Raw genomic sequence first — 13,354 nt, 5'->3', positions numbered from 1 at the left:
ATTTTGGAGGTAAACTACCGCCGTTAACAATTAGCAATTTAAAAACCATGCAGATTAAATGGTAAAATCTACATGTGGTTTAGTCCTACGGTCAGCATCATATGAGCCTAGTACAGTAACATGTGTACACCTGTATTATGGCCGCAAGTTCTGGCCCACCCACAACTGCCATCATCAAATGCATCTATCATGCTGTCAGTTCAGGCCCTGTAGTCATAATATGGGAGCACAAATGTGGTCGTATTACACTCGCGTGAAACTTGCCTTAACCCCTTAATGCAAAGGCCTATTTTCATTTTTCCTCCCCACATTCCAATAACCATAACTTTTTTATTTTTCCGTTCACATAGCTATATTAGTGCTTATTTTTTGCAATGCATTTTAACCACCTCCGGACCGCTGTACGCAGATTCGCGTTCCGGAGGTGGCAGCGCTGCGCACAATCACGCATATACGCGTCATCTCGCGAGACGCGAGATTTCGCTCAAAGCCGGCCCGCGCATGCGCATCGCGGGCCGGCAAAATTAAAAGAACAAGTTCGTCACTAGCCTGCCAGCAACGATCATTGGCTGGCAGGCTGGCGATTTTCAAAAAATCCAATCACAAGTCATATAACAGATCATATTAGTAAATATGATCTGTTATATGGCTTGTCTGCTCCTGTGCTGGTCCTTTTCGTCGGTTGGATCCAGCACAGGAGCAGACTGAACTGTGAGTACACCAAACACTACACCTTAGCCCCAGATCACCCCCCTGCACCCCAATTAACCCTTTGATCACCCCTTTGATCGCCCCTGTCAATCACTAGTGAAAGGAAAAAAAGTGATCAGTGTAAACTGTCACTTTTTTTTTTTCACTGGTATTGACTGTTAGGTTTTAGGGATAGTTTAGGCCCCTTGGTTAGGTAGTTAGCGTCAGTTAGCGCCCACCCCACTGCAGTCACTTTTATTCGCTGATTAGCGTATCGCTAATCAGCATTTGTACTTTTATAGTATCTGTAAGTGATCAAAACTGATCACGGTCAGATCTATAATAGTATTAGTGTCACCTTAGCTCGCCCTCCACCCAAAACGCAGTGTTTGCCCGATCAGGCCTGATCGGTCGCCCACACGTGCGTTCACCCACGCCCGCCCCACCGCAGTGACAAAAAATATATATTTTTTTGATCACTGCACATTCATTTTACACGCACTGCAGCGATAAAAAAAATCAGTTTTGATATTTTTTATCAACCGCAGCGGCCTCCGGTACTTCGCTAGCCTCCCCTTTGTAAGACAGGTTTGCTTTTTTTCTTGGGTAGTCTCAGGGAATACCCCTAAATTTAGTAGTCCAAAATGTCAAACAGGGGGTATTCTTCTGAAGAGGCCTACAGGATTCTGACCCAGTCGGATGAGGAGTGGGAACCCTCATCTGACGAATCTAGCGGGTCAGAATATGAACCTGTGGAAAGCAGTGGCTCTCTGACCCAAAGTTCGGACGAGGAGGTTGAGGTCCCTGGCAGCACCAGGCGTACCCGGCCCCGTGTCGCTAGACCACAGGTTACGCAAGATCCGCTTCAAGAGCAGCAGAGTGGGGCTGTCGCTGCCGGATCACGTGGTGAGGCATACACCAGCAGCGCAGCCCTCCCTGGACCTAGTACCAGCACTGCCGTACAACATGGTGAAGTAGCGAGCACCAGAAGGGCAGTTGAAGCTGGTGCGGTGGCTGCGACGGGGTAACTACTGCACGTGCCACCGTACAGACAGGCCCGTAGAGCCCCTAGAATCCCTGAGGTGCTGGCAAACCCTGATTGGCAGTCACCAACTTCAGCCGCACCTGTAGTTCCCCCTTTCACCGCCCAGTCTGGCGTTCGGTTCGAGACGGCTCAAATCGGTTCGGCCCTGGGATTTTTTGAGCTGTTCTTGACTGCGGAGCTCTTGGACTTAGTCGTGGCAGAGACAAACCGGTATGCCACACAATTTATATCCGCCAACCCGGGAAGCTTTTATGCCCAGCCTTTCCGGTGGAAACCAGTCCAAGTTTCCGAACTTAAATTTTTTTTGGGCCTTCTCCTCAACATGGGTCTAACTAAAAAGCATGAATTGCGGTCATATTGGTCCACGCACCCGATTCATCACATGCCCATGTTCTCTGCTGCTATGTCCAGGGCACGATTTGAGGCCATCCTCCGTTTCCTGCATTTTAGCGACAACACCACCTCCCGTCCCAGAGGCCACCCAGCTTTTGACCGGCTCCACAAAATTCGGCCCCTCATAGACCATTTCAACCAGAAATTTGCAGATTTGTATACCCCCGAGCAAAACATCTGCGTAGACGAGTCCCTAATACATTTTACCGGGCGCCTTGGCTTCAAACAATACATCCCAAGCAAGCGTGCCCGGTATGGGGTCAAATTGTATAAGCTCTGTGAAAGGGCCACAGGCTATACCCACAAATTTCGGATCTATGAGGGAAAAGATCAGACCCTGGAGCCGGTCGGTTGCCCTGACTACCTGGGGAGCAGTGGGAAGACAGTCTGGGACTTGGTGTCACCCTTATTCAGCAAGGGGTACCATCTTTATGTGGACAATTTTTACACAAGTGTGGCCCTCTTTAGGCATTTGTTTCTAGAACGGATTTGCGCCTGTGGCACCGCGCGAACTAGTCGCGTGGGCTTCCCCCAACGGCTTGTAACCACCCGTCTTGCAAGGGGGGAGAGGGCTGCCTTGTGTAACGAAGAACTGCTCGCGGTGAAATGGAGAGACAAGCGTGACGTTTACATGCTCTCCTCCATTCACGCAGACACGACAATCCAAATTGAGCGAGCAACCCGTGTCATTGAAAAGCCCCTCTGTGTCCACGACTATAATGCGCTCATGGGAGGGGTGGACTTCAATGACCAGATGTTGTCTCCGTATTTAGTTTCCCGCAGAACCAGACGCTGGTATAAGAAGGTGTCTGTATATTTAATTCAATTGGCGCTGTACAATAGTTTTGTTCTCTACAGTAAGGCTGGGAGAACACGATCCTTCCTCAAATTCCAGGAAGAGATCATCGAGAACCTCCTTTACCCAGGAGGTTCCGTGGCCCCATCCACCAGTGTAGTTAGCCATCTACACAAGCGACATTTCCCCAGTGTCGTTCCTGGTACCTCAACCCAACCGTCACCCCGAAAAAGATGTCGTGTCTGTAGCAGGAGTGGAATAAGGCGTGACACCCGCTATTTCTGTCCTGACCACCCTGCCCTATGCTTTGGTGAGTGTTTCCGGAAGTACCACACACAGGTACACCTAGCATAGGGATCACATCTCACCAGGACAGGCACACAGGGCTATTAGGGCCCTTTTACTCACAGCTGCTGCAAACCTCTTCTTTCACCTGGGATAAAGTGCATAACGTACTTTGCCACATCTTTGGGCGATTTGCGCTTTGCACATTGTCCCATGGGGAAGGAGAGGTTTGTTCTATAAAGGTAAAAAAAACTAAACAAAAAAAAAATTACCGGTAAGTAAAAAAGTTTAAAAAGTAAAAAAAAAGTTAATATGTTCTGTTCTAAAGTTAATAAAGTTATTGCGTTGCGGCCTGGTTTATTCTTTTGTTTTTTTTTACCTTTCAGGTGGACCAACCGATCGACTAGCTGCAGCACTGATGTGCATTCGGACAGAAGCATTGCGTTGCTGTCAGATTACACGCAAGTCGGTGTATGCGGCGCTGCAAGACGAGATTTCTCCTCTGCAGTAAAAGATACGTTTGCCGAGGCATATGAGCTGAGGAGGTGGCGGTGTTCATATACTTTGGCAAACACTTTGTATATATATAAAAAAAAAAATCCCGGCAATGATTTATTCATCCACATCGATTGATGTGAATGGAGAAATCGGGTTTGCCAGGGCATACGAGCTAAGTGGGTATGGATGTTGGGCGGAGCTCCTATGTCCTGGCAGACGCCTTTCCCCTCCTTTTTTCATCCACATTGATCGATGCGAATGAAGAAATCTGTGCCGTTCATTTTTTTCTTTCAGCCCAGAAGCTGAACGGAAAAAAAAAATCTCATTACCTGTATGCTCAATATAAGGAGAATAGCAGAAACTCCTAATGCTGGGCATACATGTAATGATTGCGGAGACCCTCAAATGCCAGGGCAGTACAAACACCCCACAAATAACACCATTTTGGAAAGAAGACACCCCAAGGTATTCGCTGAGGGGCATATTGAGTCCATGAAAGATTGAAATTTTTGTCCCAAGTTAGCGGAAAGGGAGACTTTGTGAGAACAAAATCAAAAAAATCAATTTCCGCTAACTTGTGCCCAAAAATTTTTTTTTCTATGAACTCGCCATGCCCCTCATTGAATACCTTGGGCTGTCTTCTTTCCAAAATGGGGTCACATGTGGGGTATTTATACTGCCCTGGCATTTTAGGGGCCCCAAAGCGTGAGAAGAAGTCTGGTATCCAAATGTCTAAAAATGCCCTCCTAAAAGGAATTTGGGCACCTTTGCCCACCTAGGCTGCAAAAAAGTGTCACACATATGGTATCTCCGTATTCAGGAGAAGTTGGGGAATATGTTTTGGGGTGTCATTTTACATATACCCATGCTGGGTGAGATAAATATCTTGGTCAAATGCCAACTTTGTATAAAAAAATGGGAAAAGTTGTCTTTTGCCAAGATATTTCTCTCACCCAGCATGGGTATATGTAAAATGACACCACAAAACACATTCCCCAACTTCTCCTGAATACGGCGATACCACATGTGTGACACTTTTTTGCAGCCTAGGTGGGCAAAGGGGCCCACATTCCAAAGAGCACCTTTCGGATTTCACAGGTCATTTACCTACTTACCACACATTAGGGCCCCTGGAAAATGCCAGGGCAGTATAACTACCCCACAAGTGACCCCATTTTGGAAAGAAGACACCCCAAGGTATTCCGTGAGGGGCATGGCGAGTTCCTAGAATTTTTTATTTTTTGTCACAAGTTAGTGGAAAATGATGATTTTTTTTTTTTTTTTTTTTTTTTTTTTCCATACAAAGTCTCATATTCCACTAACTTGTGACAAAAAATAAAAACTTCCATGAACTCACTATGCCCATCAGCGAATACCTTGGGGTCTCTTCTTTCCAAAATGGGGTCACTTTAGTTATACTGCCCTGGCATTCTAGGGGCCCAAATGTGTGGTAAGGAGTTTGAAATCAAATTCTGTAAAAACTGACCAGTGAAATCCGAAAGGTGCTCTTTGTAATATAGGCCCCTTTGCCCACCTAGGCTGCAAAAAAGTGTCACACATCTGGTATCTCCGTACTCAGGAGAAGTTGGGGAATGTGTTTTGGGGTGTCATTTTACATATACCCATGCTGGGTGAGAGAAATATCTTGGCAAAAGACAACTTTTCCCATTTTTTTATACAAAGTTGGCATTTGACCAAGATATTTATCTCACCCAGCATGGGTATATGTAAAAAGACACCCCAAAACACATTCAACTTCTCCTGAATACGGAGATACCACATGTGTGACAAAATGGGGTCACTTGTGGGGTAGTTATACTGCCCTGGCATTCTAGGGGCCCAAATGTGTGGTAAGGAGTTTGAAATCAAATTCTGTAAAAAATGACCAGTGAAATCCGAAAGGTGCTCTTTGGAATATGGGCCCCTTTGCCCACCTAGGCTGCAAAAAAGTGTCACACATCTGGTATCTCTGTATTCAGGAGAAGTTGAGGAATGTGTTTTGAGGTGTCTTTTTACATATACCCATGCTGGGTGAGAGAAATATCTTGGTCAAATGCCAACTTTGTATAAAAAAATGGGAAAAGTTGTCTTTTGCCAAGAAGTGTAAAAAGTGGCCTGGTCTTTCAGGGTGTTTAAGCACTGGGGGCTGAGGTGGTTAATTTACCATGCCTTGTAATGGAAAATGGGGAAAAAATTCTGTGTGTAGCAAAATTGAAATTAAAAACACAGAATTCCACCAAGGTTTTTGGGGGTTTGACATCACAGCGTTCACTGTCTTCTAAAATGACCTGACATCCTTATTCTGCAGCTCAATATAAATGCGGCGATAAAAGAATAAAAAAAAATAAAGAAATTCTTTGCATTGCCATATTCTGACAGCCATAACTTTTTGATATTTCAGTCTACAGCGCTGTATGAGGGATTGTTTTATTGTAACGAACTGTATTTTTTATTAGTACAATTTTTGTGTATGTATGACTCTTTGATCACCATTATTCAATTTTTTGGGGGGTGAGGGGGGGGGGGCAAGATGACCAAAAAATGGCGAATCTCATGTTTTTCATTTTTTTCCATTGCGGCATTCACCGAACAGGAATTATTTTTTTAAAATTTTAATAGTTCAGACATATATACCTAATATGTTTTATTTTTATTGTTTATATATTTTTATGTGTAAAATTGGGAAGGGGGGGCGATTTAACCTTTTAATTTATAGGTGTTTTTTATTAACTTTTTTTCACATTTTTTTTACTATATTAGCCCCCATATTTACAGTCTCCATTCTGAGCTATGCCTCATGCATAGCTCAGTATGTAGATTGCCATGACAGGACTGGATCGCTTCAGCAGTGTTCAGACAGCCATGGCAACCGATAGGAGTCCCACTGAGTCCGAAGGCAGAGAGAGCCGCATTCCTCTGCCTTTACTCACAAGTGCCGCGATTACCGTTGATCGCAGCACCTGAGGGATTAAATGACAGACGCGGTGCTCCCCGTTGGTGCAGGCAGGTGCCGTATGTATGAAACAGCCGGTACCCACTGTATATGGAGCAGGGTGGGCATGTAAGGCCCCTTTCACACGAGCGAGTATTCCGCGCGGATGCGATGCGGGAGGTGAACGCATTGCACCCGCACTGAATACCAACCCATTCATTTCTATGGGGCTGTGCACACGAGCGGTGATTTTCACGCATCACTTTTGTGTTGCGTGAAAATCGCAGCATGCTCCTCTTTGTGCGTTTTTCACGTAACGCAGGCCCCATAGAAATGAATGGGGTTGCGTGAAAATCGCAAGCATCCGAAAGCAAGTGCGGATGCGGTGCGATTTTCACGCACGTTTGCTAGGAGACGATCGGGATGGAGACCCGAACCTTATTATTTTCCCTTATAACATGGTTATAAGGGAAAATAATAGCATTCTGAATACAGAATGCTAAGTAAAACAGGGCTGGAGGGGTTAAAAATAAAATAAAAATCATTTAACTCACCTTAATCCACTTGCTCGCGATGCCCGGCATCTCCGTCTGTCTCTTTTACTGTATAGGACCTGTGGTGAGCATTAACTATAGTTTAAGGACCTGTGGTGACGTCACTCCGGTCATCACATGGTACGTCACATGATCTTTTACCATGGTGATTCACCATGGTAAAAGATCATGTGACGTACCATGTGATGACCGGAGTGACGTCATCCCAGGTCCTTGAACTATAGTTAATGCTCACCACAGGTCTTTCATCAAAGGAGACACAAGGAGATGCCGGGCTACGCGAGCAAGTGGATTAAGGTGAGTTAAAAATTTATTTTTATTTTTTTAACCCCTCCAGTGCTATTTTACTTTGCATTCTGTATTCAGAATGCTATTATTTTCCCTTATAACCATGTTATAAGGGAAAATAATACTATTTACAGAACACCGATCCCAAGCCGGGTTTGGGTACCAAACACGCACGATTTTTCTCACGCGAGTGCAAAACACATTACAATGTTTTGCACTCGCGCGGGTGTTCCCGCAACGCACCCGCACATTTTTCCGCAACGCCCGTGTGAAAGAGGCCTAATAGAGGCATTGTAGGCAGTGCTTATGGTAAAAATGGAGTGAGGCTACGGCACTTGTTTGAGTGGAGCTCAGATCCTGCTTACAAACATGTGTGCCCCCGAATCCCAGGAGATGGTTTGTGCAATGACAGCCTTGCCTGTGCATATGAGGGAGGAATGCTAGCCCTGACAGGGTAACACCTCGAACACGTCTGTTGGAGAAAGCGCAGTATGTGGAAGTTTTTTTTATTTACAGTAAATGGGGACCTTTTCAAAGAAGCCCCATGGTTGCTGGGGGCTGAGGTATGATGCAGCCTGAGAATGGGTGCTAGACTGCAGCAGACGGATCCAGACTCATTCAACTTGAACAGGACCAAGATCCGTCCGCACCTCAAAAAAAACAAACAGAACAAGTTCTATATTTTTTTTGCAGTGCAGCGGCATGTCGAGAAACCCCATGGAAGCACTCCGTAGTGTTTTCATGCCACTGGAAGGTACCACTTGGAACCGAACCCAAGTTTGGGAAATGATTTTTTTACAGTATAAATCAATTTCTGAAGTTATGAGAGTTCTCACAAGCAATAACTTCGGCTCATTGCAGCCAATACATTCTAATCCTATACGGAGCTCCTGCTCCGTACAGTATTAGAACCACATTTTATGCGAATCGACTTCGGATGTTTCATCCGAAGTCGATTCGCTTATCCCTAGTCATAACCCCTGGATACGAGCAGTGTATAATGTGATGGAAAAATGAATGAAGCCAGCAAAGGAGGCAATATGGACAATCACTATACATTAGTAAGTGCCATTTCCTGAAGTGAGAACTCCTTTGGCGGACTGCCTCAGTTCAGGCGTATTTGGGACAGTTGGCAACTATGTATTTGGTTTCCACAGCAACCAATCATAGGGCCAGGGCTGTCTTTAACAAGGGGCAAAAGGGGCAGCTGCCCCGGGCCCAGTTGCTCCTGGGGGCACAAGGCAGCTGCCTCTTGAGCCCTGCTAGCCACTGCCCCGGGTGTCAGGCTGTCAGCTACACAGGGGGTGCTGCCATGCCATGCCTGCCGGCACTCCAGGCAGCGTACTGTGAGAGCTGTGATTCTCTAGGACCTTAGATGACATCATCACCATGTGACCAGTAACCTAGCAATATTACTGGTCACATGGCTATGAGGTCATCAAGGTCCTTTCTACCAGGAGTGTTGCAGGAGAAGTTTGCCTTAGGCTCCATTCACACGTCCGCAAATGGGTACGCATTCATTCCGCAATTTTGCGGAACGGGTGCAGACCCATTCATTTTCTATGGGGACGGAATGGATGCGGACAGCACACAGTGTGCTGTCAGCATCCGCATTTACGGAGCGCGGCCCCGATCTTGCGGACAAGCGTAGGCATTTCTATAGGGTTGCCGGGCGGATGTGTTGCGGATCTGCAATTTGCGGGTCCGCAACACACCACGGACGTGTGAATGGAGCCTTAACTGTGGAGCTTTTTTTGTGAAGATTACATCAGAAAAAGGTGACAGGGGCTGTTATGCTAATATACTGTAAACTACTGTATAGTGGGGTGCTGTATAGTGTGGGAGCCTGTATAGTGTGGGGGCCTGTATAGTGTGCAGTGCTATACTGCTGTACTGTATACTGTGGGTGCTGTATATTGTGGAGTGCTATACTACTGTACTGTATAGTGTGGGGGGCTGTATACTGTGGGTGCTGTATATTGTGGAGTGCTCTACTGCTGTACTGTATACTGTGGATGCTGTATATTGTGGAGTGCTATACTGCTGTACTGTATACTGTGGGGGGCTGTATATTGTGGGGGGCTGTATATTGTGGAGTGCTATACTGCTGTACTGTATAGTGTGGGGGGCTGTATACTGTGGGTGCTGTATATTGTGGAGTGCTCTACTGCTGTACTGTATACTGTGGATGCTGTATATTGTGGAGTGCTATACTGCTGTACTGTATACTGTGGGGGGCTGTATATTGTGGGGGGCTGTATATTGTGGAGTGCTATACTGCTGTACTGTATAGTGTGGGGGGTTGTATACTGTAGGTGCTGTATATTGTGGAGTTCTATACTGCTGTACTGTATACCCTGGGGGGCTGTATACTGTGGGTGCTGTATATTGTGGAGTGCTATACTGCTGTACTGTATACTGTGGGTGCTGTATACGGTGAGGTGCTATACTGCTCTACTGTATACTGCGAGGTGTTGTATACTGTGGGCTGCTATACTGCTCTACTATATACTGTAAGGTACTGTATAGTGTGGGGTGCTATACTGCATACTGTATGGTGCTGTATACTGTGGGCTGCTATACTGCTCTACTATATACTGTGGGGTACTGTATAGTGTGGGGTGCTATACTGCATACTGTGGGTTGCTGTATACTATAGGGTGCTATACTGCATACTGTGGGTTGCTGTATACTATAGGGTGCTATACTGCATACTGTGGGGTGCTGGGGTGCACTGTAACACTAGGGTGAGCCGAGCCCCGGTCTCCTTCCTGCAGAGCGGTGCCCACTTCCAGCCTGAACCCAGCTGCCCAGAGCACTGATCCTGAGCCGCTGGAGTCTTCAGAACTGGAAGTATTTAGTCATTCACTGTACTCTACCAGATGTGTGGATTTTTTGTGTGTGTGTTATGGTGGAGGGCGTGATTGCCTGCTAGGGTGTGGGAAGGCGGGATCCAGGGGGCCCAAGTAAATTTTTGCCCAGGGTCCAATCAGTATTAAAGACGGCCCTGCATAGGGCACCTTTCATTTCATGGTCTTTAAAAAAATGAAAGCTGCGCAGAGATTGGCCGCTATGATCTATAAATAGAGGTTTTCTGCTTGCACCCTCCATGTGACCCAGTCATGCACCAGGATTGCATCCATAGGTCCCCATTTACCCGGACGTGGCTGACTGGTCCCCTACCTTGGCCACTGCCCTGATGTGCGCAGGCTTTATCACCGAGCATCTCTGCTCTATGGCTTTTAGGCGGGCTTCTGTCGCCAGTCTCTGCAGGAACAGCACGCAGTTCAAATAGATCTAAGAAAGAAGAACTCTAACATTAGAACCATTCGCAACTCTTCTACCAGTGCCACCTGTATGCAGAGCACCCACTCCTCACCAGCAGGTCCACGTTGGCATCCAGCCGCAGCTGAGGAAGGCGCTTTCTAATGGCGGATCTGACGGTGGCCCGGGGCACGGTGCGCAACATAGCGGTAATCGGCACTGTTCTGTGGCGCTCCCGACTTTCCTAGCTGTTCGTTTTCGAACTACCCGGGCCTGTCACGTGACGTACACACAGCGGCGCGGGCTGATGACGTCAGCTGACGAGCGCGGGTACGGGCGGAAGTATCGTGTCTTTCCATTCCCTGTAGCGGGAAAAGCCAGCAGTAGTTAGTTCTGTCACACAAGCAGTAGTACATGTCGCCAGAAACTTGTGGACATGAGCCTCTTGTCTGCGCTCATTTACTGAGAATAGGGAAAATGGCGCATGTAGGGTCAGGCATGTTCGATTCTGTTCACAATGGTATCATGGTTCTGTTAGGCTTCCATAGTACAATTATACATCAATGTGGTTTGTAAGATTTGTCAGGGATTCTGTAAAAATGGAATGCCTGATGCTGGTGTGAACAGAGCCTTCCTTCATAGAGCATTGTCTTATTCCCCAAGACAGCGCGCCTCCAAAACTGCCTTGGTTTACTGTCAATTATTACGGTATATATTTTAGATTTTTTTTTTTGCAAATGGTGGAAAACACATGTAAATAAGGTATAGGGAAGATAGTGGGCTTAACATGGGCACCAGATTTCCAGTGCAATTGCGCCAGAGATAATTACTTTAAAGGGACACTGACAGGCCCTATAAACATATTTAGATTATATTCCTATGCAGTCATAGGTCTTTTAAAGTGTATTCCAATGATATAAGTGTACCCCCTGTCCGCATTTCAGACCATGTAAAATCAACTTTATATTCATATGTCAATCACTTGCCTTTGTGCCCAAGGGGCGGTTTTTCTCCTAGATTTGTGCCCAGCCGCGCCCCAACTGTCGTTTCCTTGCGCCGCCCAGCTCATTATTATTCACTACGCTGGGCGGCTTTTCTAGTCCCCCGATCCTGTTAGATCCCGCGCATGCCCAACCTCCTGCGCATGCGCCGGATACCTTACCCGGCACCCTCAAGCCGCCCAGCGCAGTGAATAATAATGACACTTTAAAAGACCTATGACTGCATTGAAATATCTAAATATGTTTATAGGGCCTGTCAGTGTCCCTTTAAGGCCTCTTGCACACGGCCGTTGTGGTTCCGTTCCGTGCATTGAGGACCGCAATTTGCGGTCCCCAATGCACGGGAAACCTCTATGCGGCGGCCGAGAGGGATCCAGACCCATTCAACTTGAATGGCTCCGTGATCCGTCTGTTCCGCAAAAAGATAGAACAAGTTCTATTTTTTTTGCGGAGTGGAAGCACAGAACGCCACGGAAGCACTCCGTAGTGTCTCTATGGGGTTCCATTCCGTGCTTCCGCACCGCATCTCCGGATTTGCGGACCTATTAAAGAGAATGGGTCCGCATCCGTGATGTGGAATGCACATGGCCGGTGCCCCGTGCATTGCGGAACTGCCGTATGCGGCCCGCAATACGGCCACGGGAGCACAACAGCTGTGTGCAAGAGGCCTAATAGAGAGGTCCCACTGTTAAAATCTTTACGCCCCTTTATGGCTTGTGTGCATCTACAACAATGACCCACATTCACTAATCCTGCAGATGGCGTGGAGGGTAATGTAGTTGAACACTGAGTGTCTTGGAGGTTTATGACTGTTTGTGTGCCTCCATATAACCTTTTGGAGTGACTTTTTGGTCAAAAAGCCACAATGATAAATCTGTCTAAAAGTGTCCTACCCGCAAAAAATAATACATTTGCAAACATTTCTAAAATTCTGTCATGTTCTTATTAAGGAGTATTGAGTGCAGTTTGATGGGGCAAACTTGATTTTTTTTATTTTAGTACAAGGTATAGGAAAAAGTGAAATGGTCCAAAGACTTTCCAAATGCACTGTATATAATATACAAATCTCTACGTGAATACAGAGGCTTGCTTGTGTCACCCATAAACCATGGACAAACATAATGTTAAGATTGGAATATCCCTGGAGGTCTAGAATAGTGCAGGACTTTCCATACATCATCATATCTACTAAAGGCTACAGGGATCTTTGTCTTTCTTTTGCTCTGTTATCCCAAGGCACAGGAGCAGACTGCTCAAGTATCTGCCAATCACACAGCAGCTCAGCCCGTCTAAGAGGCTTTGTGATTGGCCGATAAGGCTGATGCACGATACCGCTGGATGTTTTACGGTCTGTAAATTGCGGATCTGCAAAACACGGATACCGGCCGTGTTTAATCTGTATTTGGCGTAACGGAACAGCTGGCCCCTAATAGAACAGTCCTATCCTTGTAGGAAATGTGGACAATAATAGGACATGTTCCATTTTATTTAATTTTTTTACGGCTCCGTTAAAGTGAGTGGTTTCACATACGGACCAAAAAAAAAACAGAACAGACACGGACAAAAATACATTTGTGCATGAGCCCTTAGATAAAGAATGTAAACCGC

At 46.3% G+C, this 13,354-nt stretch overlaps 1 protein-coding gene across 1 annotated transcript in view; it reads right to left on the bottom strand.

The window, feature by feature from the left end:
• The window catches only part of CENPW (centromere protein W), a 32,254-nt gene extending 21,215 nt beyond the window's left edge, over nucleotides 1–11,039 (bottom strand). The window contains exons 1-2 of the mRNA XM_040429107.1: nucleotides 10,861–11,039; nucleotides 10,665–10,778 (exon numbers count right to left, since the gene is read on the bottom strand). Of these exons, the coding sequence (XP_040285041.1) occupies nucleotides 10,665–10,778; nucleotides 10,861–10,950 (204 nt within the window). The 5' untranslated portion in view covers nucleotides 10,951–11,039. The remainder of the gene's footprint in view (nucleotides 1–10,664; nucleotides 10,779–10,860) is intronic.
• Nucleotides 11,040–13,354: the final 2,315 nt, after the last annotated feature.

This window comes from Bufo bufo, chromosome 4 (genome assembly GCF_905171765.1).
Source record: "Bufo bufo chromosome 4, aBufBuf1.1, whole genome shotgun sequence".
Lineage (NCBI taxonomy): Eukaryota > Metazoa > Chordata > Amphibia > Anura > Bufonidae > Bufo > Bufo bufo.
This window is presented reverse-complemented; position numbering and strand designations above follow the sequence as displayed.